The sequence below is a fragment of the Adiantum capillus-veneris genome, chromosome 6 (assembly GCF_014529385.1).
Source record: "Adiantum capillus-veneris isolate H3 chromosome 6, ASM1452938v2, whole genome shotgun sequence".
Lineage (NCBI taxonomy): Eukaryota > Viridiplantae > Streptophyta > Polypodiopsida > Polypodiales > Pteridaceae > Adiantum > Adiantum capillus-veneris.
This window is the reverse complement of record NC_140936.1, coordinates 95,633,130-95,659,802: the sequence shown is the minus strand read 5'-3', so window position 1 is coordinate 95,659,802 and position 26,673 is coordinate 95,633,130. Positions and strand designations below refer to the sequence as shown.

Genomic DNA, 26,673 nt, shown 5'->3' with positions numbered 1-26,673 from the left:
GGACGATGCGGTGCATATATACCCATCTAAGTAAATTGCCCTACACAGAATTTGACAAATAAGTAAAATAAATAATGGGTAGTTCACTTAAAATGCCATAACTTTAACACCCTCTCTACAACTCATATTGGACATAAATAGTGAGACCAGGTCGATGAAGAAGCTATTATGGACACCCTAGTAGTTGTACACTCCACTGGATACACCTTGGATTTGCTACCCTCAACTTTGTACCTTAGAAGATTGCCATTTTGCGCATCATTTTCCTTTTAGAAAATTGAATTGTAGACCACGCTACGTCCAAGAGTCCCAATTCGTGAATTGTGAACCCATTACGTCCAAAATACTTTGGGATAATGAACTTTGAAACACATCTTTTCTATAATCCAACCAACAACAAGGGATCGGTGCACTCATCCATAGTGTTTTAGATACGTCTGATTGGTTCCCTCCCAGATGCATTTGCCTTGAACTCCGACCCACGGGTTCAAACACCGATAATTTGAACTCCAATACAAGGGTCCAAACTAATTATAAGGAGAACTGCTTACCCCTCTCTGCCACTCACAAGCCTCTCTCTAGCTGAAGCTAGTGGCGACAACTACCCTCTAACTAGAAATCTGGTGTCATGGCCACTGTGGTCGCCACCACGTGTGGCCATGTCTATTTCTTGTGTCAAATCTTTATCACTACTATCTCTGTCCAGCTTGCCTTTTTCTTTGTCTTTCTGCGAGTTCCTGCTTCAATTTTTGGCTTCAAACTCCCGAGCCAAACAAAGCATCATGTCACATGTATAACAACGGTTGTCGAACCTCGTGGGTATCGAGGCAGCTAATTGAGTATAGGTATTGCCGTCCTTGTCAAGCTCGCCTTTGTCTTTGTCCTCTAGCAAACTCGTCCATTTGCTTTTGGCTTCACAATCTTGAGCCAAACAAAACAAGAGTCTCCTTGAGAACTGCGGTTGAGCATAGGTTGCTAACTAGGCATTGTTTGATCCGCGTTCCATAGCTGATTGTTGATGTTGGTCATCAGCGCTCGAGCAATGGGGGTGTTATCTTGCCAGTTCAAGCCTTGGCAAGCCGTGGACCTCCTCCTTGCACTCCAAAGAAGATTCAAGAATTTTCAAACCTTCTAGTTGTGAAGCCCTCCAAAGGGGCTTTAACATTGCAAGGAACAAAAGAAAATCCCTTAAGGGTGCTTACCAAAGCTCTAATGCTGAGGACATGTTGTCAAGAACTTCGTTTCAATGCGCCCACCAAAGGTTTTCCCACAACTTGAGCTTTGTGCCCTCGTCCATGGTGTTTCGGAACGCTCTTGCTCCTCAAGGCAGTGTTTCAAGGAGCAAGCCCAAAATGTGTGGTGAAAGCGTGTAGCGTTTCAGAACGCCCGTAAAAGTTGTATCCGGCCACCTTCACACCGCCCCAAGCATCTCAGAACGCCATCGATGCGCCCCTTAGCATAGCGCAATGTCTTTCAAGGCAAGCAAAATCTCCGCAATAGTATTTCGATAAGGCGCTGCAAAGAGCAACAATCCTTCCTGTGCGTTTCAAAGCAAGAGTTACCACGCAGCCTAGAATGCTGCCAGGGCATTGCGTTTCAAAATGCGAGGAAACCTGACTATGGCACACCTAGAACCTTCAGAACGCAATTTTCAAGGAAAGCACCGATGGAGCCCAAGAGCGACGCCGATCAAAAATACGCCTCTAAAGACATTGGTCCTTTCTTCAATTCCTCTTCTCCTAGTGGCGATCTCAACCCAAAACAAAATCAATGAGCCTTGCGGTTTGATACCATGTCAAAGTCGACGATGCAAAAGCGTACACAAGCGGGAGGAATGAGAGAGAGAGAGAGAGAGAGATAGATAGTTGAACCAACCAACCTTGGCAATGAATGGGGGCAATGGGTTGCATATATACCCATCTAAGTAAATTGCCCTACTGACAAATAAGTAAAATAAATACCTAAAAGCCAAAATAAATAATATGATCACATTGGGCAGTTCATTTTGAGATGCCATAACTTTAACGCTTATAACATCTCACATTGCCATTTCATTTTTCATTGAATGAGGGCCCATGATCTTGGTTGAGAGGGTATATGAAAGGCTTTTATAACTAGAGAACTAGGGCAGAGCTTAGTTGCACGACATAGCGGTGAAAAACTTGAGTACTTCATTGGAGGTAACTGTAAGATTGAGGTCGGGGGTATCACGTCCGGCAAATTGGATCGGTGCAAGGCCTGCAAGGTTGATGTTGCAAGTGTTAAGTACGACAAAGTGATTCTGTAGCGGCAAGAGGCCCGTGCCACTAAGAATGTACAGACAGACCAAGACTTTAGGTGATTGGCCCTTATGGCCAACCCCGACTTGCTCTCTTTAAATACCCGATAAGACGGAATCTTATTGCCATCTCGAAGAAGCTCAATGAATTCATATGTTCCTTGCAGAATGTGTTTAGAGGACCCTATGAAAGCTTTATCATCCCCTTCTAAAATGACCACGTCAAGCTTGTGTTGTCCATGTTTCAACTTGTTTCTATGTAGATCGAGCCTCAACACGGGATTTGTTGCATATCTTTATTCAATCAAAGACTATAATATTGCTCTAGCAAGTTTGCCTCCTCCGTTGTAGCTAGCGTTGAGCTTGTAATCCTCCAAATTTAATCCTCCAAATTGACTATACATGATCTGAGCCCCATGTGGTCAATGTCCATGATGTGTGATAATATAACTCTTACCACTCAGAATCCGGTACCTCTACCATCCACTTGTCAAATTTCCTCGACTCCATTAGGGTGAATCTTCTCAAATTCCTCGGGGACTTTCCAAGCCTCAAAAGGCTTGAGCTTCCATCAACTCAAATTGAGTATTCTTCAGCTACGGGGCTAAGCCGGACGAGCAAAGAGGGTATACGAAAGGCTTTTTCTAACTAGAGAACTATGACATAGCTTAGTTGCGCAACAAGGCGGTGAAGAACTTCAATACTTTGTTGGAGGTAGTTGTACGATTGAGGTTGGAATTGTTAAGTGCAGCAAAGTGGTTCAGTAGAACGCGCACAATGTTGCTGTTGGAAGCGTTAGGCACGGCAAAGTGTTCGATAGCCGCCCGCAAGAGGCCTGTGCCACTAAGAATGCACAGACTGATCCTATGGACTCCACAAAACTCAAGAGTTTTGAGCCCCATTCAATTGCAACTTGTCGATTTCAACACATAAAGGAGTAGGTTCACATGGCAATAGCAAGATTAGCCAAACCGCGTGTTTTTAGTTAGGGTTAGACATCAATATCTGCACATGAGATGAATTAACTCCATATAAAACTACTATATCAAGTATGTTTAGGAGGTATTTTAAAATCCTTTCTATGAGTTTCTAGTCTTGATGCTTGTAATACACCCTTTTCCTATTCAGTCAATGAAACCTTCTGGTTAACCCAAGTGATAGGTCCATATATGTGATAGGTGACCTCCCCGAGTGCATTGGATGCTTGAGGGCATGATAACAATCTTGCTCAGGTGCTATAAGCGGGATCTTTAAGTGCAAAGCAACATCACCTAGCAAATATCAAAATTTGATTTTAGAAACTGCCCGCTAATGTCCTCCTTGGAGTTAATTCACTTTACTTGAAACACACTAGTGGTTAGAAATTCATTTTACTTTTAGTTTACCAACAAAGTTTATTACTAATAGCACAATTAATTGTCTCCGGTATCACTTATCAGCTGAACTCGTCTTCTATACGACACAAGCTACAACCTGCTTGAAGAAGACATTAAACAAAGCCTGTTGTGTATACCTATATATAGACGCATGCACACCCGCACGCATGCACACAAGGGAATGATTGCAATATGTCAAGTCCAAATTACAAGGCTCTTAGAATAATTAAATAAGTAAGAGTTGACAACTGCAAACAGCAACAAGGTAAGACTACTTCAAAGCTGATCAAAGACTGAGCTTTCAAAGCATGCAAACCTTAAAAGAAGGGCACGACTAACACGGATAGATTGTGTACAAAAACAGCTGTGGTAAGTGAGGCATTGGTTCCAAATTGACTTTTGAGTTCAAAAGAGAACAAGGGAGCAGAAGAACGAAGGGTCGTAATGTCATTTCATTATGTTTTCTCACAGAAGGGTTGAAAGTGTAACAACAGAATTCGACATTACAAAATCAAAATTTCATAAGATTACTAGCCACAAAACTATCAACCGGGCTTCTCATATCTCCACTCTTGATGACACCACCACCACCTCTCAAAAGTCAGGTTTTGCACAAAACTTACCATTGTCATGTTTTTTCATCCCCACTACTAGGTTCTCGAGGCACATGATGCTTTTATGAGAGATACCAGTGCCCAATGATTCAGACAACCACCTCCACGACTTTGCTTGCAGGAGCTCGTTGGCGTCGCTCCACATGCGATGATGGAAACCAACCACACCTGGCCTTGCACTCCCCCTCTGACCAGCCTGTTGAAGAAACCTACAAACAAGAACATTTATCTCTCTCTCTCTCTCTCTCTCTCTCTCTCTCTCTCTCTCTCTCTCTCTCTCGCCGAACGTAAACCTAGCTCTCTCGTTTCTCTACTCTGCCACATGCCCCCCTGGGCGAGGGCTGCCCTGTGGGGGGCGTTAGCCAATAGCCACGCCCCTCTCCCCTAATATACGGCCACTGCACGCTTCTGTAACACTCTCAACATTGTCAAGCGGCATCTGCACTTCGACATCTGAAGCTCTTCCACCTGCGCTCCACGCGCTCAAGCTCTGCCGCCTGCCGACTCGCTTGACAACAACTCGTATTAAAGATGCATGTATCAAAGAAGCTTTCATTAAGTTCATCAGAGAAACTGAGGATACACAGTGGATTTCTCGACCAACAAGGTGAAGGTAATGGCAACCAAGGCAATGACAGCACTACCAAAGACACCCACGAGAACACAGACAAGTTCCACCGCCGTCGTAGCGGCCCCAAGCAAGCCTAACCGCATCGGACAACTCCAAGAGGCCTTGGACCGAGTCATGGAAGAAAATCGTGACCTCAAGTGACCTCAAGGCTCGCCTTAGCAAACTTGAGGCACGATTTGACTATATGGTAGATCTCACCACCGACAAGGTGAAGCAAGTTGAAACAAAGGTCACGCAAGCCCACTCGGCCACACACGACATCACCAAGGAGATTGACACTAAGATACACGCGGTCTTACAAGAACGTCGGCTACAAGAATCCCTTGGCCTCAAGGTCAAAATTGGGGGACTTCCCTCACCATGGTGCACCGATGAGGACCCTTGAAGAAGCCATCTCCAAGCTCAACGATATTCTTCAACCAGTTAACATAAAGCCCGAAACCATCTCCTGGATCAACGACACACACAGACAGGTGCCACCTAAGCACTATATCCTCACCTTCAAGGACAAAGATGAGCGGATTAAGTTGCTACGCCAATCGCGCCTTCTCAAGGGACAAACTCTTTGGATCGTCGAAGAATTAACTAGCAATCAACTGAAGACTCAAGAAGATGCACGAAGTGTGCAAACAAGGCAAACGGGCAGTCTATCAAGACGGTAAAGCCGTCCAAGAGTTTCGAACTCCCAAACCGGCCTCCCCACATCTGACCCCTCAGTTTTAGCTTTTGTTATTTTCTTTCTTCCTATCCAATGGACCCTCAACTTAAAAGCAGCATTGTAATGTTTTGTTTTTTGGTCCCAGAGGTCATATGTGACCTCCGTGGACGATAATTCAAACTCTCTCTCTCTCTCTCTCTCTCTCTCTCTGAAAAGAAGTTGATTCTATTGTTGGAAAGATTCCCCAGAATGCCCAAATTGTGCCGATCCTGAGGGCAAGTACATCACTTTTCACATAGCATAGAAGGCCCGAGGCATAAACTGAAAACTGTAAAAACTAGATACTGTCACAAATTGCTGACGTGTCAAGCCATTGAAGAATGGAGCCAACCTACAGATCCAGACCGAGAAGCCTAAACCCTAAGCGAAGAAGCAGAGGACCAACACACATACAAAGATATTTGCGTAGCAACTGATGACGTGGCAACATTACGAACGCGCCGCAAATTGCGATGACATGCTGGCGTGGCAGCCTGTACGGATTTCCACGATTTACGCTGATGATGTAGCAACAATACGGACGCTCCGCAAATTGCATTGACATGCTAACATGGCAGCCTGTACGGATTTCCACGATTTACGCTCCAGACGCGGCAGCTGTATGGATTCCCTAAACTTACGCTGGCTGATTTTCAGCATATGCTTTTGGAGCTTGCAAAGGTGCCATCACGAAACCCACTCGAAGAGGGAGAACTTCAACCCTGAAGAACTCAACACGATTAAAGAGTAACTATGGCCATCAAAGAGGGGGAGGAGCAACACAAAGAAATGACGACTTTTTGGGTGGATGTTATTACAAAGACTCAACAGAAAGTGGACGAGACAGAGAAATGGATCGAGGTTGCCAAGAAAGGAAAAGGCAAGGAAACAACCCCCACACTCATCATCATTAACTTGACACTATAAGAGGAGCAAAGGAGACGGGTGTGTGGCTTACAACATGTGAGAATTTGTGGCCTCAAAGACAAAGATAATGTGGATGAAGAGGTAAAAGTTTAAAGAACTCATGACTATGATGGGGGTTAATGAGCCGACGCATACGAGAGCTTGGAGAGCGGGCATGGGGCGGCTTACACCACATATGACTGGGTATGGGTGGCAGACAGGTTGTCGAGCAAAGACGAGATCAGCACAAGGGCCCAGGTTAGGGGGAGTAGAAGTCCTATTCAGAGAGGAGTTACAGCCGACGCATACGAGAGCTTGGAGAGCGGGCATGGGGCAGCTTACACCACATGTGACTGGGTATAGGTGGCAGACAGCTTGTCGAGCAGAGACGAGATCAGAGAACAAGGGCCCAAGGTCAAGGGGAGTAGAAGTCCTATTCAGAGAGGAGTTACAGCTGATGCATACGAGAGCTTGGAGAGCGGGCATGGGGCAGCTTACGCCACATGTGACTGGGTATAGGTGACAGACAGCTTGTCAAGGAGAGACGAGATCAGAGCACAAGGGCCCAGGGTCAGGGGGAGTAGAAGTCCTATTCAGAGAGGAGTTACAGCCGCTTCTGCATATTGTCGAAGAGATAATCAGGCCAGATACATGTGGGTGAGATTGAGAGCTCAGAGAGGCAAATTCTTGTACATTGCTATATGTTACTTTGCCCCCACAGCATCAGTGTATGCCGCACCTAGAGGACAATCCCCTTTCTCTGCATTAGACAAGGACATATGGGAGTTTTCCAAAGATGGTGACACCATTCTCTTGGGGGACTTTCATGCCCGCACGAGAAATCATCAGACAAGTTTTTATGATACCTCAAATGAGATACTGAGGGAGCTAGATACCAGTGATATGGGGCTTGACAAACGCTCACAAGATGAGAAGTACACTGAGTACGGGAGATATTTGATGGAAATGGGGGCCTCACATGGATTGGCCATACTTAATGGCCTACAGCAATTTCCCCTCAGCAGCTGGGTTTACTTGCTTCCACATAGGCATGCGGTCAGCACAGTGGACTATGTCATGGCACAGCCGAGACGGCCATTGACAAGGACCAAGAGGGCATATGATCATGATGGTCTCGTAGCGGAGCACTTTATACATGCTAGAGATAATGCTCGCAGAGGTTCTTGTAGTTCTGTTCAATTGTGTCATGTGTGAGGGTCTACTTGAAACTTGGAGACTCTCTACTGTTGTGTCTATCTTCAAGGCAGGTGATCCTACGGAGCCTAGAAACTACCGTACTATTATGATTGGACACACATCGGCACGGTTGTATGCATCTATTCTTCAATAGCACTTGAGCAGATGGGCAAAGAGCGAGGGCGTACGGCAGCGGGTCAGGCCGGTTTCAAGAGAGGCTTCTCCACTCTTGACCATATTCTAACACTCAGAGCCATCATCGAGGAGGGTAGGGCACATGGGAGACGGATTTATTCTAGCTTTGTGGATTTCCGAAAAGCACTTGACATATTGCCTAGAGCCAGATTGATGCACAGACTAAAGGAGATGGGAGTGCCCAATGAGTTGATTTGGGGGATCGTGTCTCTATAAAAATCAGTGGTGGGACATGCACGCACTCCAAAGGGGATATCTGATTTAGTGCACTCCACTATTGGAGTGGAACAAGGTGGTCCATTGTCCCCTACTCTATTTGGTATGTATGTAGATGAGGTTTCTGATTACATCGAAAGAGAGGGTGACAAAGGTGCCCAGTTGGCAGGGACATGGATTCCATTGTTGCTATATGCCGGTGATATTGTGTTGATATCTGACTCACCAGATTTTATGCAACGACATTTGGATGCATTACATAGCTTCCCAGAGGATAGTGGATTGTTTGTAAGCCTTGGTAAAACCAAGGTGATGGTGTATAACACCACACCACAGTGGATCAGAAGGTCAGCACCTACATTCACTTGTAGTCAGGTCTCAGGAGACTGGAGTACACAGATGCACACACTTATCTAGCTTCACAAAAACAATAGATGTGTGGATGGACAACTCCATCCCATCATTGATCACTGAGGTGCCACAGGAAGAAAGGGGGGCTTCGGGGGGGGGGGGGGGGGGGGAGGATGTCTGAAGGACGGCAAGGAGGGTGCACCCAATGGCAAAAAATTTAAGTCTCTAGGAGCTTGGGTCCGCAAGGACAGAAGCAATGGAGTCCGCTTTGTGGTGATTTGTACCTTTAATGACACCCACACAGCCGAGCACCCCGAGGTAGGATAGGATGTCTCCCCTTTGACACTACATACAACTGGGAAGAGCCTTTTATAGTTGGACTGTGCACTGCGAAGGTGGAGCAGAAGGCTGGAACTCTCTTCCTTGGTAACCATCTTTAGAGGATAAATGATTCATTTATCATTGAAGGGAAAAAGACCTGGAAACATGAACAAGGCATGCAAACACAAAATGCTGTCGATAACTGAACATTTAGATGATGTTTGGTATAATCCTTTAAAGCTGGCTCTGCAAAATGTCTTAGATACAACTTCCGAACTTCTGCACTCAGAAAGCTTACTTTTGATATTTTCTTAGTTGTGGATCTAAGAATACCTCTATTCTCCCAACTCCTGCAATATTTTACACTTTAGCAGCCACAATACAACTGAAGAGTTTCTCTAGAAGGAAACCCCATTAACTAATTGCACAATTAAGAAATTTTTCATTGAGACACCTCACCTGTCGAACTACCACATAATCACCCGCCGCCAAAGAAAGCTCTCCTGGGGTCTCTGCCTCAAATGGATGAACAACCTAGACAAATACAATGAAAAGCTTGAAATGCTCCCCAAGTTCCAAATGCACTTCTAAAAAAGTAATGTTCAAGCAGATTCATCCACACCATCTCTCCATTTAAAAATCCAGACATCACCGACAATTCAAAAGAGAGCACATCCATTTCTGAGTCCAAACTGCCATACCTCTGCCAAATAGTACATGGCTCTTTCAATTGCACTTGCTCCAGAGTTATGATGAGATCCATTGGATTTAACGTCATCGTAGGCTGGTGGTGGTGTATACATGTCTGATAATGCAGAAAGCGGTGGATTTACCTCGCTACGTTGTCGCTCAGCAACCATCTGATTGTATGTCAAGAAATTAATCTAAATCGATAACAAAAGACTACCAAAGGGATTCGGAAACCTTAGTATTACCTGAGCATGTAAATGATCAAGGATTTCTGCAGTCCGTTTATGATATAACCGTTCAGCTTCAACCTGAAATGGAGTTACTTCGTGTTAGCAGAAAGCAATGCCAAACTACATTGTACAAACTACTGGTATTGCTAAAAACAGAAATGTGAGTTCTCATAGCATGCAAGCACCATTTTATCATATCAAAAGCAGTGAAAGATAGAGCAATAGAGCACGTTGAAGCGCCAGGCACCCTTCTGTTTTCTAGATCCTCAAGACTAACTGCAATTTCATAGAACCTGCAGAATCTCAAGGACCCATAAATCTGCCCCAGTCGTGATGCCTCAAAACATGAAAATATGCTTTCCCAGGGGACCCTTCTGTTTTCTAGATCCTCAAGACTAACTGCAATTTCATAGAACCTACAGAATCTCAAGGACCCATAAATCTGCCCCAGTCGTGATGCCTCAAAACACAAAAATATGCTTTCCCACGGGACCGTAGTTACAGTGTACAAGCGGTTGTGAGGATTCCAGCCACTTGCGATGAGATTGTCTTGTCGATTTCATCGGGGCAAGCCCCGCTACGGCAGGTCTCAAGGACCCAGAAATCTGCCCCGGTTAGAGGCGCTTTCCCAAAAGACCATAGTGTCTTGCAACTTGCATTAAAAGCATGAACTGATCTCTGCAAATCCACAGACAGATGGCTTGCCACATAAAACCTACACAAGCTGAACTTGGAAATGTCATCTGGGCAAGCCGCCAAGGCAGAATCTCAAGGACCCAAAAATCTATCCAGGACATGGGTGCCTCAAAACACAAAAATACACTTTCTCAAGGGACCACAGTTACAGAGTACAAGTGATCCCGGAGAATTCCAAGCGTTTGCTATAAGATTGTCTTGTGCCTTGCATTATAAAGCATGAAATGCTCAATGTAAATCCACATACGCATTCCTCACCACATAAAACTTATGCAAACATTTGTCTCAGCAAGCTGAAAGACCTGAGCAAATGAATGGTGGGTGGTCCAAATCAGCCAGTGAATTACAACAATGCAAAAATGAGAGGATGGCAAAAGACAATGCACAAAGTGATGACGTGTCTGCCCGAGAGCATGCCGGAAACCCTAGCCCTGACTGCTGCTGGAAACCCTAATTCTGCAAACCCTAAAATCTGCCAAAAATCCTAACCCTAACCCTAACCCTAACCCTAAAAACTGTCCCTAACCCTAACCCTAAAAACTGTCCTAAACCCTAACCCTAACCCTAGCAGCAGCTGATATTCCCGAATAAAGCGCTGGCATGCTGATGTGGCATCGTACGGCGGGACTGAGATTGCTGCAGCTTTTCCCAGATGCTTTTGCGGCAGTTCTTCATTTTTACTCTACGCAAGAGAGAGGAAGTTAAAAATAAAAGAGAGCTTGAGAGAGAAGAGCTTTTGGCCATTATTTTATGCTTTTGGATCTGAAGCTTTTGGGCTCTGCTTTTGGGCATCCCTTGTAAACTTTAAATTAGCGGTTTGGGCTCACTCAGCAGAGCATCTGGACGCAAAGTCTGAGAGTGAAACCCTAACCGCTCTCTTGTACTTTGATCAGTAATTAATACATAAAGAAATACCGAGAGGGGCGCCAGTCTTTGGGGCCAATATCTCTAGGCACGGAACTCCGCCAGGCCAGTGCAAATCTATTGTCATCTATGAATTGTTTTGAAGTGGTTATTTGGTGCTGTTGTGATTGATTCTTGACTTGGAGTGCCAAGTCTATTACAATGGTATCAGAGCACGGCCGATTTCTCTTCTACGAAAAATCCGATCCCCAATTTTTTTTTTCCGCAGCACCTATGGCTTCAAGCAAGGATCAGTCGACTCCCTCTGCATCCGGAGATGCGGACAGGGATCACAACGAAGATTCCGGCAGAGAGTATGGCCCGCCTCGGCCTACTCAAGCAGAGCAAAGAGAGATGAAGCGTCGTCAATTGATCGGGGATGCAACAAAGATGATGCTCAGTTTTGCGAAGGACCCGAAGTTGGCAAAATATATGAGCGAGACTTCTTTTCAGGAAGTGCATGCGCAGTGGCAGAAACCACAACACCACCTCTGAAACCCGCTCTCAAGAAACCTTCTAATCACAAACAATATTCAAAGAAGGAATTAGAAGAGGTGGTTGATGCACGGATTGCTCAGCTTTTTGACGCGCAAAAGAAAGCCAAAAAGCAGAAGAAAGGCACTGACTTCCCGAGTTATTTGGGTCGTCAGTCGACATTTGACAAAGCAAAGAAACAGAAGAAGCGTGTTCACTTTGAAGGAGTACCCAGTTCTTCTTCTTCTAACAGTTCTTCTAGATCTTCACATTCGAGCGAAGAAGACAGAAAAGGCAAAAAGCAAAGCAAGAAACAATGCTTCGGAAAGGGCAAGAAAAAGGCAAAGAAGTCTAAAACCTCGCCCAGTGACTGACAGTTCTGCAGAGGACTCGTCTACAGATAGTTCAGACGCCAATGACGGAAAATTTTATGCGAACAAGAAGAATTTTTATAAAGCCAACCAGTATGACTTTCTAGAAGATAAAAGCAAGAAAGTCCGAGAGTTTAAGGAAGGTGGACAGTCGATCAAATTTGACACTTTTTCAAGATACTCAGATGCTTCGAAGGCTTTGTCTTTTATACAGCAGTTTGACATGGCTTTCGCGGGAGGACGCTACTCAGAGCACTCCAAGATTCGGAGAGCTGTCTCTTACTTTAAGGGGAATGCTCGAACTTGGTGGTCCACGCTTCTTTTAAACAAGACTGCACCAGTTAAATGGCTGAAATTTAAGAAGCTTTTTATTTCTTCTTGGTTAACACAAGAGAATGAACGCAATATACGAGCTGCTTGGAACCATCTTCGGATGACCAAGAGAGATACAATAAATGCTTACTGTGAGAGATTTTGGAGCTCTTTTCTACCCGCCTCTTCATTCAAGAAGATCTCGTTCAGAGAACAGATTGAGCGGTTCACCTTGGGTCTACCTACAGAGATCCGAGATCACTGCTTGGAACAGAAGTCAGCTTCTATTCAGGAGTTGATGAGTCATGCGAAGCGGGGCTTTGCCATTCACTCTGGCAGTCTGACCTACCCCACCGATGAGGCAATGACACAACGAGCCGAACAGCTTCTGGGAATGAAAGTAGAAAGAGAAAGAGCAACCCAGAGAAAAAGGATGCACGACCCAAGCTTACTCCTCGGGAGCGAGCTCGCTTCATCAAGGAGGGGAAGTGCTTTGGATGCGGGGAACATGGACATATCTCCGCGAAGTGCCCTAAAAAGGCACAGAAAGAACAGAGTGATAAGGACGACGACAGGCCTGAGAGTTCGAGAGCAGCTGAGGAACGTGGAAGAAAAGGCAAGATGAAAACAGGACTTGTTCCAGATTGAGTGGGTACCGATCCCAACACCATGGACGAGAGTACAAAACTTTGCCGAGCTTGGGGCAAAGTGAAAGATCAAGAGGCCCTCATCTTCTTTGATGGAGGAGGGCCTGAAGATTATACTATTGATCTGATACCTGGAAGCACACCACCGAACCGGCCACCTTACCGTGTGAGCCGAGCATAGAACGAAGAGATTATGAACCAAGTGAAAGACCTCTTGGAAAAGGGTCTTGTCCAACCTAGTACTTCACCGTATTGCTCTCCGGTGTTGTTGGTTTTGAAGAAAGACAGATCTTGGAGAATGCGCATCAATTATAGAGCTCTCAACAAAATCACCATCAAGAACAAATTTCCGATTCCTAGGATCAATGATATACTCGACAGATTACAAGGATCCGCGTGCTTCAGCAGGATTGATTTGAAGAGGATATCATCAGATCGGGATCGCGTCGAGAGACGTCTACAAGACAGCTTTTCGGACGACTTTTGGGTTATTTGAGTTTTTGATGATGCCTTTTGGCTTAACCAATGCTCCTGTGACATTTAACCGGATGATGGACAGGATTTTTCGAGAGTACAAGCTATTTGTTGGCACTTTCTTTGATGACAACATTGTTTTCTCCAAGAATGAGGAAGAACACAGAGATCATCTGCTTCAAGCTCTTTCAGGTATTACGAGATCACAAGTTAGTGATTAATCCAAAGAAAAGTAAATTTTTTCAACCAGAGATACATTTTTTGGGACACATTGTCTCAGCAGCAGGAGTGCAAATGGATCCGGCCAAGATAGAGACTATCCGTGATTGGCCCGATTTGAAGAATGTCCATGACGTTAGAAGCTTCTTGGGACTATGTTCGTACTACAGGCGGTTCATTCGAAAGTTTGCAGAGGTTGCTTCCCCTTTGTATATCTTGACTCAGAAAGGAGTCCCTTTCTCGTGGGGACCCACAGAGGTGACTGCCTTTCAGACATTGAAAGAGAAATTAACTACGGGACCAGCTTTGACTTTGCCGGACTTGCAGAAGTCATTTGAAGTATATTGTGATGCTTGTGGTCGTAGTCTGGGTACGGTCTTGATGCAAGAAGGCCATGTCATTGCTTAGGAGAGCTGATTGTTCTCAAGGCCGGAGATGACAGCACAGATTTATGAGAAAGAGCTTTTGGCGGTTATCCATGCTCTTACTCAGTGGCGGCATTACCTACTCGGAGCGGATTTTACTGTCTTTACAGACCATCAGAGTTTGCGCTACCTCTTGTCACAGAAGCAGCTTTCGGAAAAGCAGATGTGGTGGGCGAACATCTTGTCACAGTTTCACTTCCAGATTGTCCATGTGCAGGGACAGAAGAATGTGGTGGCAAATGCTTTGTCTCGAAAGCCGTTGGTTCTAGCTATTTCCGCGATACATCATAGGAGCTTCGAGGATATGGTCGATGAGTATGCCACAGATACAGATTTTGCAGACGTTTTCACACGGATACGGGATGGGGAGACAGTAGCAGGATACTCCATTCCGGAAGGCTACTTGATGAGAAAAACCATGTTGTGCGTTACACAGCCGTTGAGGGAAAAGGTTATGACTGAATGCCACTGTCCACCTTTTACGGATCACCACGGCATTGCTACCACCATGAAAGGTGTTGAGAGATACTTCTTTTGGCCGAGACTCAAAAGGGATGTCGAAGAGTTTGTGCGCAGTTGCTTAGTATGCCAGAAGGTCAAGTTTGACAGGCATAAGGCACAGGGATTATTACAACCTTTACCCATACCAACCCACCCATGATAAAGTATTGCAATGGATTTCATTTTTGATCTCCCGAGAACACAGAGTGGTCACGATGGTATCTGGATTGTTATTGGCAGATTTAGCAAACAGGCTCATTTCATTCCAGTGAAGAAACAATCAAGCCGGATCACTTAGAGAGACTGTTTGTGACCCAAATCTTCAGATTACATGGCATGCCTGAGACGATTGTCTCCGACAGAGACCCCAATTTTACGAGTTTGTTTTGGAAGGCAATTTAGGAGAACATTGGCACGCAGTTGCAGTTCTCGTCATCGTTCCACACGGAGACTGATGGGCAATCTGAGATTTCAAATTCAGTGGTTCTAGATTTATTGAAGTCTTATATCTCGAATCAGAAGACTCAATGGGAAAAGTACCTACCTTTGGTGGAATTTGCCTACAATAACACGATACACTCTTCGACAGGGAAGGCGTCATTTGAGATTGCTGAAGGTGCTGCAAAGGTTCCACCCTTCTTAAGCACGAAAGATAAGATTTTTGAAGCGGATGAATATACGCGAGACTTAGATACGGCTTTTGCCAAGGTTCGTGAGACTTTGCAGAAGTCTCAAGAACGACAGGAAAAGGCAGTGGATCCCCATCGTCGCGACTTGAAATTGAAGAAGGATGAGTGGGTGCTCTTACGTTTTGAGAAGGCACGCCTGAGAAAGAAAAAGGAAAGGAGAGGCTTTTTCCAAAGCTTAGTATGCGATACTACGCACCTTTTCAAACCACTAAAAAGATAAATGATGTCTCCTTCCGATTGAAACTGCCAAATATGTCACGGGGACGTGGCAACTGTTAACTATGTCACGAGGACGTGGCAACTGCTAACTTTAGTTGTTGGTTTCTTTCCATGGGGTTTTGTTTTATTTTTGAGACCCTCTTCTTGAAGTAGCAAACGGTCGGACATTGCATGGTCAATGTGAACGGTAGTTTCACCCGTAGATGGGTAGTGGTCGACACTGGAATTCGTATGGTAAGAGGATGTCTAGGCTCAGAGCAAGATCATATAGGTCCCCCCGTCGCACTTAGCAAGTTGGTGGATACTAGGAAGTGAACTCAATAAAGGCCTAAAGTCAAGGTGTGACTACCAACAGAAAGTATCCGACAGTTGGGCCACATTGCACTTTTGGATGATGTCCCAATGAGGATAGATGGTCAGATGACCACAAGGAACCCAACGAAAGCATCTCCTAAAATTTAAGGAACTGCTATTTAGGCTGAGAAATGTGTTCGCGTCATTACCTCCGGTATGACTAGGGGAACATTTTACGACTATACCGCGAAGTCAACTGACGCGTTGGTTGAGATATTTTTAAGCGGCGAACCCGAAACGGGAAAATGCTTGTAAATGCACCAAGTGTCATTTTCTCATGGACTTTCCTCATGCAGAAAAATGGGCGCTGATTTTTAAGCTTGGAGAGGCCTTCATTTGCAATTTGTCACAAGTTAAGAGCTATGGAGTGATTCCTTTCCCTCTTATGTACAGTGCGGTGCCAAGAGTGATGCCCTGCACGCTACGCACTACCCTCTCTCTCCCCTACGAGCAGTATGTTATGCCCCACTAGTGGGCTTTTCATTTGACCAATGTACAGTTATGTGGGTTCATGCACGATTGCCGAGGCAAGAGCCTCTTGCACAGGTACTGGATTAGCTAGCGGCTAATCCCCCGCAGGTACAGGTGAATTTGGAGAGGTTTCACGCTAGAAATCTCATCCGATTCAAAGGGCAAGTAGCCCTACAAGTGCGGGAGCTCGAGGTCTTGCTACAAATGCGACCGGCACGCGAAACGGAGCCCAAAACAGGGAATTACAGCCTGCTGTGTATTTTTGCAGGTTTAGGGTTTCGGCCCTAAACGGACCCTAATACCCCCAAGAGGTTCGGGGACGCAAGGGGACCGCTGTACAGGTGAACTGGCGCATTTTCGGAGCAGAAAACAGAGAATTCAGCGTGCTGCAGATTCTCGCCAGGTTTTGCAAAGTGTCTGTATGCGTCAGGAAAGTCACCTATTGCGTGGGGATACTGACTGTGAAGCGTCCTAGTCCAGTTATGCTGCCAAAATCGAGCGAGAACATGGTGTTCCTTAGCCTAGATTGTGCGGGGCAGCTTGTAGGAGATCACAGGTTTTATTCCCTCTGTTAAAGAATATAGAAATACCGAAAGGGGCGCCAATTTTGGGGCCTACAGGTTGTCGACGTCTGCTCGGGGCATTCTAGCTTCCGAGCCGTGTGTGTATTCAAGTGTTAATTCCCATCGCAGGGTTCCTTTGCAAAGTGCTCTGTGTGTGTGTGTGTCTAAAGTAAAGAATTTCAGGTGAAAGCCAACGTCTACTGCCCTACGGGCCGGTTTCAAGATACTTGGAGGATTCATAATGCATTTCATGTGAGTCTCTTGAAACCTTTTAAAGGTGATGTGCTTGATGATGGGGAACCTGATGAGCAACCCGAAGTAGAAGAAAACGAGGAGATCCCTATTCCTGAACAGATTTAGGCACATAAGGATACGAAGAATAAAGGTAAAGTCCGAAGGCGGTTCTTGGTTAAGTTCAAGAACTATCCTGCATTGGATGCGAAGTGGATGGAGGAGGAGGACCTAGCAGATACTCCTCAGATTGTGAAACTTTACCTCAATGCTTTTGGTTTAGCATAGTCTACTCCAAATGGAACCCAGATTTCAGCTTGGCCGGAGATCTGGTGCAGTGGGATACACGAGGGAGTCACTCCGCTCCTTTGTCAACAGATACCTTGATTTGGATACTAGAGTCACTGATGTCTCTTTGAGCTTCAGGGATACTGAAAGTTGACAGTATTCTGTTGTATGACTTTATGAAATGGAATTCCTGATTATGATACTGATTTGTTCTTGACTTCTGTTAAGTGCAGGAACTGATACACGAAATGACTGTAGCATTTTGGTCTGATTGATCTCGAATAGACATGGTTACAATAGGGGTTAGTCAATTGGACATCGATGAGGTCCCGACTGGATCTAGATGCGATTGCTAGCTACATTGCCGATAAATCATGGTCTAAGATCCCAATGAATGATTGAATGTCATGTGATGCCCTGTGATGTCCAGTGATGTCGTGTGATGTGACTGTCGATTGGTACATGTGCTAGATGTGTGTTCCTAGTACGTAGGTACTAAGTGTCTGCTAAGACGGTTTATGGCTTCTGACTGTTTTGAAGGCGTAATCGAGGGTGATTACAATGCTTTCAAGAGGGAGGTATGTCACAAAGTGATGACGTGTCTGTCTGAGAGCATGTGGGAAACCCTAGTCTTGACTGCTGCTGAAAACCCTAATTCTGCAAACCCTAACCCTAAAACCTGCAAACCCTAAAATCTGCCAAAAACCCTAACCCTAAAAACTGTCCTAAACCCTAACCCTAACCCTAGCAGCACCTGATATTCCCGAATAAAGCGCTGGCATGCTAACGTGGCATCGTACAACAGGGCTGAGATTGCAGTAGCTTTTCCCAATTGCTTTTGCGGCAGTTCTTCATTTTTACGCTACGCAAGAGAGAGGAAGAGAATGCTTTATTTTTTAAAATAAAAGAGAGCTTGAGAGAGAAGAGCTTTTGGCCATTATTTTATGCTTTTGGATCTGAAGCTTTTGGGCTTTGCTTTTGGGCATCCCTTGTAAACTTTAAATTAGCGTTTGGGCTCACTCAGTAGAGCATCTGGACGCAGAGTCTGAGAGTGAAACCCTAACCGCTCTCTTGCACTTTGATCATTAATTAATACATAAAGAAATACCGAAAGGGGCACCAGTCTTTGGGGCCAATATCTCTAGGCACGGAACTCCGCTAGGCCAGTGCAAATCTATTGTGATCTGTGAATTGTTTTCAAGTGGTTATTAGGTGTTGTTGTGATTGATTCTTGACTTGGAGTGTCCAAGTCTGTTACAGACAATGAATAGCTTAATGAATGGACTATTTGAAATGTCTGATTTTAGCGAAGTGCTAACCCAGATTCACCTTTGAAGGAAAGCACAAGCAATAGACTTATGATAGTCATCCAATAACCATCATATCCATCATGCATAGTATCAACCAAACACAACACTGCTCCCTAGCGTTCCATTGTGCGGGCATTAATAAGTATTGGTAACCTATCAACATTTTTCACATCTTTTCCAAATGTCTTTTTAGACTCACTCACTTTTATGGTATAGCTAAGTTTGTATTGATTACAATAATGTAAAATATCTCCCAAGAAAATCTGAAGAGACTGAAAGAGCTGAGTATCAAAGTATAAGAAGTTGCTGAAGATGGTTGCATGTATGCTAAATAGTCCTGAGTGTTGAAAACCGCACCCGAGTTAATATTCACACTCCGGTGCAAAAAAGTCCGACCTAGTTGTCCAAAGGTAAATGGAAAGTGTCACAAAGAGATGACGTGGCATGCCAAACTGGAAAGAAACTAGCAAAAAGGACAAGGAAAATTGAACCCAGCGGATGAGCCAAGGGGCCTAAGGTGTAAGGGATTGAAATCCTAACCCCTACTAACTTATGGAGCACCGACCGAGGGGCCTAAAACTTAAAAGTCCAAAGCTTGAACTTGAGGATGATTTCCGTAAATTGCGTTGTCATGCTGACGTGGCAAGCTATACGGATTTCCGCATTTTGCGCTTTTTCTCATGCTTTTGGCCACAGATGCTTTTGGGTGCAAGAGCTTTTGGATCAAGTGCTTTTGGGGCTTTGCTTTTGGGCATCCCTTGTACGTTTATAAGTGCCCTAGGGCCACTCCTCAGAAGGCATCTCTACGCAGAGTCTCGAAAAGAGTTGGACCCTCGGGAGTTGTACATTGGAAAAGTAGTAATAAAGAAATACTGAGAGGGCCAACCTTTGGGGCCAGTGCATCCACGGACGGAACTTCGTTGTTCCTTCTCTCTCTCTCTCTCTCTCTCTCTCTCTCTCTCAAAGTGGGGCTTTGACCCTTTGCATTACATAAAATCGACCATCGGTCCATATACAAAAAATATGGGAGAAACGTTGATGAAGGTACAATGAGAACATGGGGAAAAACCCCATAACAAACTACAGGAAAACATTTGGGGGTAAAGATACTTTAACCACATAGTGAAGTGTAGCTATCTGAGTAGTGATCAATCCAACACAAATCTGCCCAAAGCTCTGTTCGCCTCAGGCGATGTAGCAAAAACCATTGAATCCATTGTTGTTTATTTAACAGATAAAGCATCCGCTGTATAAACCTCCTGTATAGCAGCTCACAAAAGCCAAGGGACTGTGAAACCCCTAGGTCGTGCCTCTAGAATCATCCGCATTCATTCTAGCATTTCCTAACGATGTACTCCAAAAAAGGAAGCAAATATTTGGCACAACCAAATTGTAAGAGAGACAAGGGGAGCCCACTCATTGTCCACCTCATAGGCCAAGGGAAGGTACCAAGATGCACATCTTTCTGACCACCAAGCCTTACCAAGGTTTCTCCCTCTCAAACACATCTGCAAATTGTCTAATATCCATAAAGTAATTGGCCTCAACCATTGTCTGCTCCTCTATGATATCAAAGATAGCCGCTCTCAACCATATGGAATCGTCATGTAAAACCTATACTCTAAATTCAATCATGGGTGCTCGCTTTGGGCCAAGAGAAATGTGACAATTTTCTAATAATTACAGGAAAAACATATCGACACATAGACGCCCACTCCTCGAAGAAACATCTGGAGATTTTCAAGGACCAAACACAAAGAACTCGGTTGGCAAAATCTCAAAAAGTGGGACATCGACTGGGGATGCGAAGCATGCTGAATAGTCAAAATCCTCAACAAAATGCGAAGACTCACTACCCTCATGCTCCCCCTGAACACGGCCTAGGATGGGAGGCACCTACGACTGAAGCTTGAAGAGATCCAAGGACTGCTGGACTCGTCTATCCTGGGGCAACTCGGGTTGCTCTTGAACTACCATCGATTGTTGATCCTGCTCTACCTCTTTGTCCAACTGCTCTCGAACCTCCTCTCCATCCTGGTATGGTAGCCTTTCCTTGAAAGATCTGTCTGGGGGCCGCACTGCCTCTATCAACCTCTGTCTCACTACCCTTCTATAAACAAGGGTGGGCTTGCCTGTATTTGTCTATCTCCTCGTATTTGTCTCTATCTTTGTGTCTACTATCCATTGTGCTCACGATGAGCACTCTCCTGCGTCTCACTCTGTGAGGAGTCTTGCTGCTGTGCAGGACTCTGCTCAGGCCGAGGGGATGGTCTCCTTCTACGAGCAGTCTGTCTCTGTTGTCGCACCTTTGGGAAATCCCTTACCAAGTGTCCCATCTCATGACATCTAAGACACCGGTTCGGTCTACCCATGACCGCAATCCTCTGTGATTGTAGCACCGCTTCCACTCGAAAGTAATGGTATTAGGAAAAATTGTGGAAGAGATATTGAAAGCACAGATGTCTGGGTCTGTACTGAGCGTACAGATGGTATGCCAAACATCGAACCCATCTGTCTCACCATGTCTGGCAACCAAAACTGTACAGGCAGCTTTGGGAAGGATATTTTGACTAGAAATTTTGAAACTTGGCATTTGTCCTCAAAAGCAGCAGGAGAAAAATCCTCGTACCACGGGTGGAGAAAAACCAATATGCCCCTGAGCCGAAAAAAGTGCAGCTGATGACCCTTGAGGCCAGTTCTTTGGATGAAAAAATAGCAATGAAAGTAACTCTGCCGAGTAAGATGGTATCCTCCACTTGCCTTCATCCGGACCAAAAAGAGCCACTCTCGGATGTTGAAACGAGCGTAGGAACACCCCACAAGGTGGCCTACAGTCCCTCTTTGAGAGAGAACTTCAACACAATCACCGATTTTGGCGTTGTACATCTTCAAGAATAAGCAAGGAAGTGCCATAGTACTTTGGAGAGAGCTAGTAGATTGAAATTAAACCCTTCAGGAAAGTGCGAGCGCAAGCAAGGTGGGGAAGGGCAGGTTTGGGAGGCGGGTGGGGTTGGCTGAGTGAAGGGACGGGAGTGGTGGGAAAAGAAGCCATTGGGGCTGGCAAGATAGGCTAGGGTTGGCATGGGAGGGCTGGGTTGGGAGGTGGGAAAAGGTTGTCAATGCTGGCAGCAAAAGCACGCGACGAGGCGGCAGGGCAAGCAAAGGTGGGGCGTGGGTTGTTGAGGGGGGCAAGGACAGGCACGATAAAGCGCAAGAAGAGGTGGGGGTAGGCAAGGCCGAGAGGGGCGTGGGAAGGTAGGTCAAGGCGCTAGAGGGTCGAGGGCAGGCAGGCTAAGGCGCGGATAGGCTAAGGCGAAACGTAGGCTGGGGGAAAGAGGGCAGGAAGCGAGCGGGCTATGGCAAACAGCAACTTGACGCAAGCTAGGAGTTGCAACGTGACGCGAGCAGGGCATCGATGGCAAGAGCAAGCGCAGGGTTAGGGTTTTAATTAGGGGAAACGCTACAACTCTCTCTCTCTCTCTCTCTCTCTCTCTCTCTCGCCCCCCCCCCCCCGTTGTACCTTGAAGCTTTTGGATTATTAGCACTATCTATGCCAAAAGCTACTGGTGAATCAACCGGTCGAATCTGGTGAGGTGCGGATTGCACAACAGGGGAGCCACTCCACTCCTTTGTCCCAGATTGCATAGATTGAATAAAGTCATTAATTTCTCCTTGAGATTTTAGGGATACTGACAAGCTAACAGTATTTTGCGGAATGACTCGATGACAATATGTACATTGAATTGGAAATTTCCTTGATTGAACTGAAAACTCATGTGTGTATTGTTAGAGACATGTAGAGAAAGATGAAATGTTTGCAACATTTTGTTTGATGAATGATTGAACTTAGTGCATCTAGACATCTGTTCGAGGATCACTTAGATCTGGATGTGATGGCTAAGTGAATGTGAAATAAATGAGATTCTAGTGCATCAAAATTTCTACCTGGATGAGATGACTAGATACTGTTGTGAATGCATCAAGAGTTCCGAAAGGATGAGATGGTGCACAATGATCTAGGTGCATCAAGAATTCTAGACAGCATGAGATGGCTAGATTGAAAGATTGAAACACAATGTTCGACGTGAACTAAGTGTGTGATTTTGTGGACTGCATGGTCTGTGAATGTATTGTCTTGTGGGGATGGTCATGGGCATGGTTTGCTTGAAATGTGAAAAGAAAGGATATGAATCTGATAGTAACAAGATTTAGTAGATCAAGACAACCGTGAAAAGATCAGCATTGTCTAGACGTGAATGCTAAATGGGTTACAATGATCATAATTTGTGTATGAGACCCTCGACAGAATTGTGATTGATCAGTGACCGATGTCTTTGTAAAAGAGTTGGATTTGTGGAGTCTAGTGCATGGGTGCATAGAGTTAGTGTCTACTAAAGAAAGTTTCTGTCCTTTGGTTTTTTTGCAGGTGCAATCGAGGGCGATTACAATTCTTTCATGAGGGGGAATATCACAAAGTGATAATGTGGCATATCCAACTGGCAAGAGGACAAGAAAAATTGAACCCAAAAGATGAGCCAAGGGGCCTAAGGGGTTCCTAACCCCTGCCAACTTATGGAGCACCGGCCGTGAGGCCTAAAACCTAAAACTCAAAAGCTTGAAACCTAAGAATGATTTCTATAAATTGCGATGATATGTTGATGTGGCAGGCTGTACGATTTTCCACGCTTTGTGCGGGTTGCAGTTTTGTCAGTTTTTCACATGCTTTTGGCCACATATGCTTTTGGATCGAGTGCTTTTGGGGCTCTGTTGTTGGGCATCCCTTGTACATTTATAAGTGCCCTAGGGTCACTCCTCAGAGGGCATTTGGACGCGTAGAGTCTCGGAGAGAGTTGGACCCTCGAGAGTTGTACATAGGCAAAGTAATAATAAAGAAATACCGAAAGGGGCACCAGTCTTTGGGGCTAGGGCTTTTAGAGACGGAACTCTGCCGTTCCATGAGAGGGATACCGAAAAGGGCACCAATCTTTAGGGCTAGGGACGGAAAACTCTCTCTCTCTCTCTCTCTCTCTCTCTCTCTCTCTCTCTCTCTCTCTCTCTCTCTCTCTCTCTCTCTCTCTCTCTCTCTCTCTCAGTTCAGTGATTTTGCAATTTCTCCTCGTGTGTTGCTATTAATTTCTCTCTTCAAGTGTTGAAGCTTGTAACAGAAAGTCAGGAAACCACATTGTAGCTCCTGTGCAACCTCACTAAGAAAAACCCAAGCATGAGAGCAACTCCACAACAAGTAACATACAATATCATTCCCTTTGCGATAACAACATAAAGAAGAAGCAAGGGGTGGGTGTGCCTTAAGGGAATTCTAAGTTTGACAAGCAATTTGCGCTTCAAGGAACTTTTGCAAATACTTTGCCTCAAATGAATATGCTTGTACAACTACCAATGATTGCCATGCTCTACAATCTAGGGCGGGGAATGATTTAAATCACTTGGAACTTCACCAAACATCTCTAAATGACATCACGAATAAGCTCATTTGATTAGTTCTACAAGATCCAGGAACCCATGGATCGCAATCCATGGTGCACAATAGATACTGCTAGGGAAAGCTCTCATGTGTTCTTCGTATCTAGAATAAGTGCTAAGTTTAGTTTGCATGAAAAATTCACTCCTTCGCATATGGGTTGTTAAAACACAATCACTTCTCTAGTGTTTTGTGCTACATTGACAAAGCTCCATTAAATTGTCATCCACATATATCTCAACAATCTTCAAGCCAACCACAACTTATGTGAGCAGGAGGCTATAAGTGACGAAAACCAAAGGAGTAGCTATTGCAGATAATCAAATACCTTTCCTACAAGCACTCCACAATCTCAAGAGGAGAAATGGGCTGAAAGGGTGTAAATAACTCCCCGTAATGGCCAATGATGCGTACTTAAATGCCATGTCCGAGCAGCCATAGGAAAAGAAAAGACCATGCCATCCACAATGACCATATCATCAGTATGATATATATGAACAGTAGATATTAAGAGGTGATATGTTTTCTTCACATAAGCCAATGCCAACCATAAAGGGGCTATTGCTTTGAGAGTGCACTAAATTGCCCATGTGTGGTAGGTGCCCAAACCAAGGAAGATGACGCAATATCTCCTGCCAAGCCAAAATTAATGAGGTGGAATATGGGCAACTGGTTGCATACAATGTCCGTAGATGGGATCCATATAATCCATTTTCCAATGACCATAAGCGCAAACTCTCATGTGTCCACAAGGCTTCTAACATCTTTGTACGAATATTAAGAGTCAATGCACTTATCAAAAAATAGGCAACAAAGAGTGCCAACAATGATTGATGATATGAAGCAATAAAACTTTGTGTCTGTCTTAGAACGCATCTCAGAATTCCATAATTACATCATCTTGCTTAAAAATTTCCATTTAAGCTTGTCGCATTCAATGTCATTTCGGTAAAAGAATCCTCTAAAATCTGAGTCTCTACAAGGGAAAATCAAGATGATTTTGGCTAGAATTACTTTGCAAGTATGCAAGCTATTCTGTGCAAGTGGGCTAGCATAAAAATCCTATTATTAAGAAAGACATATGTCGGCCAGCTGCTACTTAATGTTTGTCCATGCATCATCACGCTTTTTACATGGGCAATGCCTTGCATCTATCAGGAAGCATGGAGTCTACTTAAAGAAGGATATAGACGAGTAAACGCTTATCTATAAATCTTGACTTGGATATTTCCATTTATATAAACCATTAAGCATCGCTTAACGTCATTTCAGTAAAAGACTCCTCTAAAATATGAGCCTCTACAAGGAAAAAAACCGAGGTCATTTCTACTAGAAATATACTGCAAGCATGCAAAGCATTTTGTGCAAGTGGTGGAGGACTATCATATAGATCCTATTATTAAGGAAAACAATGTTTGTACATGCATCATCACACTTTTTTACAAGGGCAATGCCTTGTCAAGAAGCATGGAGTCTCCTTAAAGAAGGATTTCAACGACCAACACTTCTAACAAGCATTTATTAATTTGCATGGATTGACCATTTATTGGGCATGTATAAGTCATTATTAGGAAAAAATAATTTAGCATCCATAAGATCTTCAGGCTCCTCTATCAATGGTCTAGTATGGTTAAAGTTCAATGTATGTTTGCATTGAATACTTGGTGGCCACCACCATCTCTCTGAGGTTGCCACGGCAGCTCCTTAATATGCTAGCAATGCTTCTAGCAATACAATGTTGGATGCTAGAGCCCATAGCTGGGCTTCTTTTTATATATACCCTATGATCTATGAGGCAGATGCGAATTTCCCTTGATTGAGTTTTACCTTTGAGGGTGTGCAAAAGTTTCATTAATTTTGTTGAAAATTCTTAATGCCTGAGATGGGCTTACAATGGAATTCTTTGTATATCTCTAAGAGATGCTAGAAGAGCTGCTACCATTCACGATGAATGATGCCTCGAAATTACAAGTGTTGTTGAAGCATAGGTATCGTAGCCTCTCGCTATCAGCTCTCTATACATGAGCTCTTTAACAATGAGCACAACTGTAAACTCACCACCTAACCATAGTATGGGTCGTTCACATGTGAGTCTTGACTGATCACTAGCCAAGCATGCTTAATTTTGTGGTGTGTCACTATGAGCTACACATATGCATGACTGTCACAAGATGGGCACCACGTACCAATTAAAAAGAACAGACTGAACAACTTTCAGCACTCAAATAACCACTGAATTGAAAAAGATGCACGACACGAGACGGGGAGTGGCGAAGTTCCACCCCAAGAGAGCACTGGCCCCAAATGCATGCTGGCGCCCCTTTCGGTATTTCTTTATTATTGCT

General features: G+C 44.6%; 1 protein-coding gene across 2 annotated transcripts in view; it reads right to left on the bottom strand.

The window, feature by feature from the left end:
* Window positions 1-4,076: 4,076 nt before the first annotated feature.
* Window positions 4,077-26,673, bottom strand: part of LOC147455931 (SH3 domain-containing protein 2-like) — a 55,371-nt gene continuing 32,774 nt past the window's right edge. Inside the window, exons 7-11 of one of the 2 annotated variants that reach the window (XM_086514559.1) lie at window positions 9,718-9,780; window positions 9,484-9,642; window positions 9,242-9,316; window positions 9,081-9,132; window positions 4,077-4,477 (exon numbers count right to left, since the gene is read on the bottom strand). In XM_086514559.1, the coding sequence (XP_086370685.1) occupies window positions 9,118-9,132; window positions 9,242-9,316; window positions 9,484-9,642; window positions 9,718-9,780 (312 nt within the window). In that variant the 3' untranslated portion in view covers window positions 4,077-4,477; window positions 9,081-9,117. The remainder of the gene's footprint in view (window positions 4,478-9,080; window positions 9,133-9,241; window positions 9,317-9,483; window positions 9,643-9,717; window positions 9,781-26,673) is intronic. The other variant, XM_086514558.1, reaches the window with a different exon arrangement.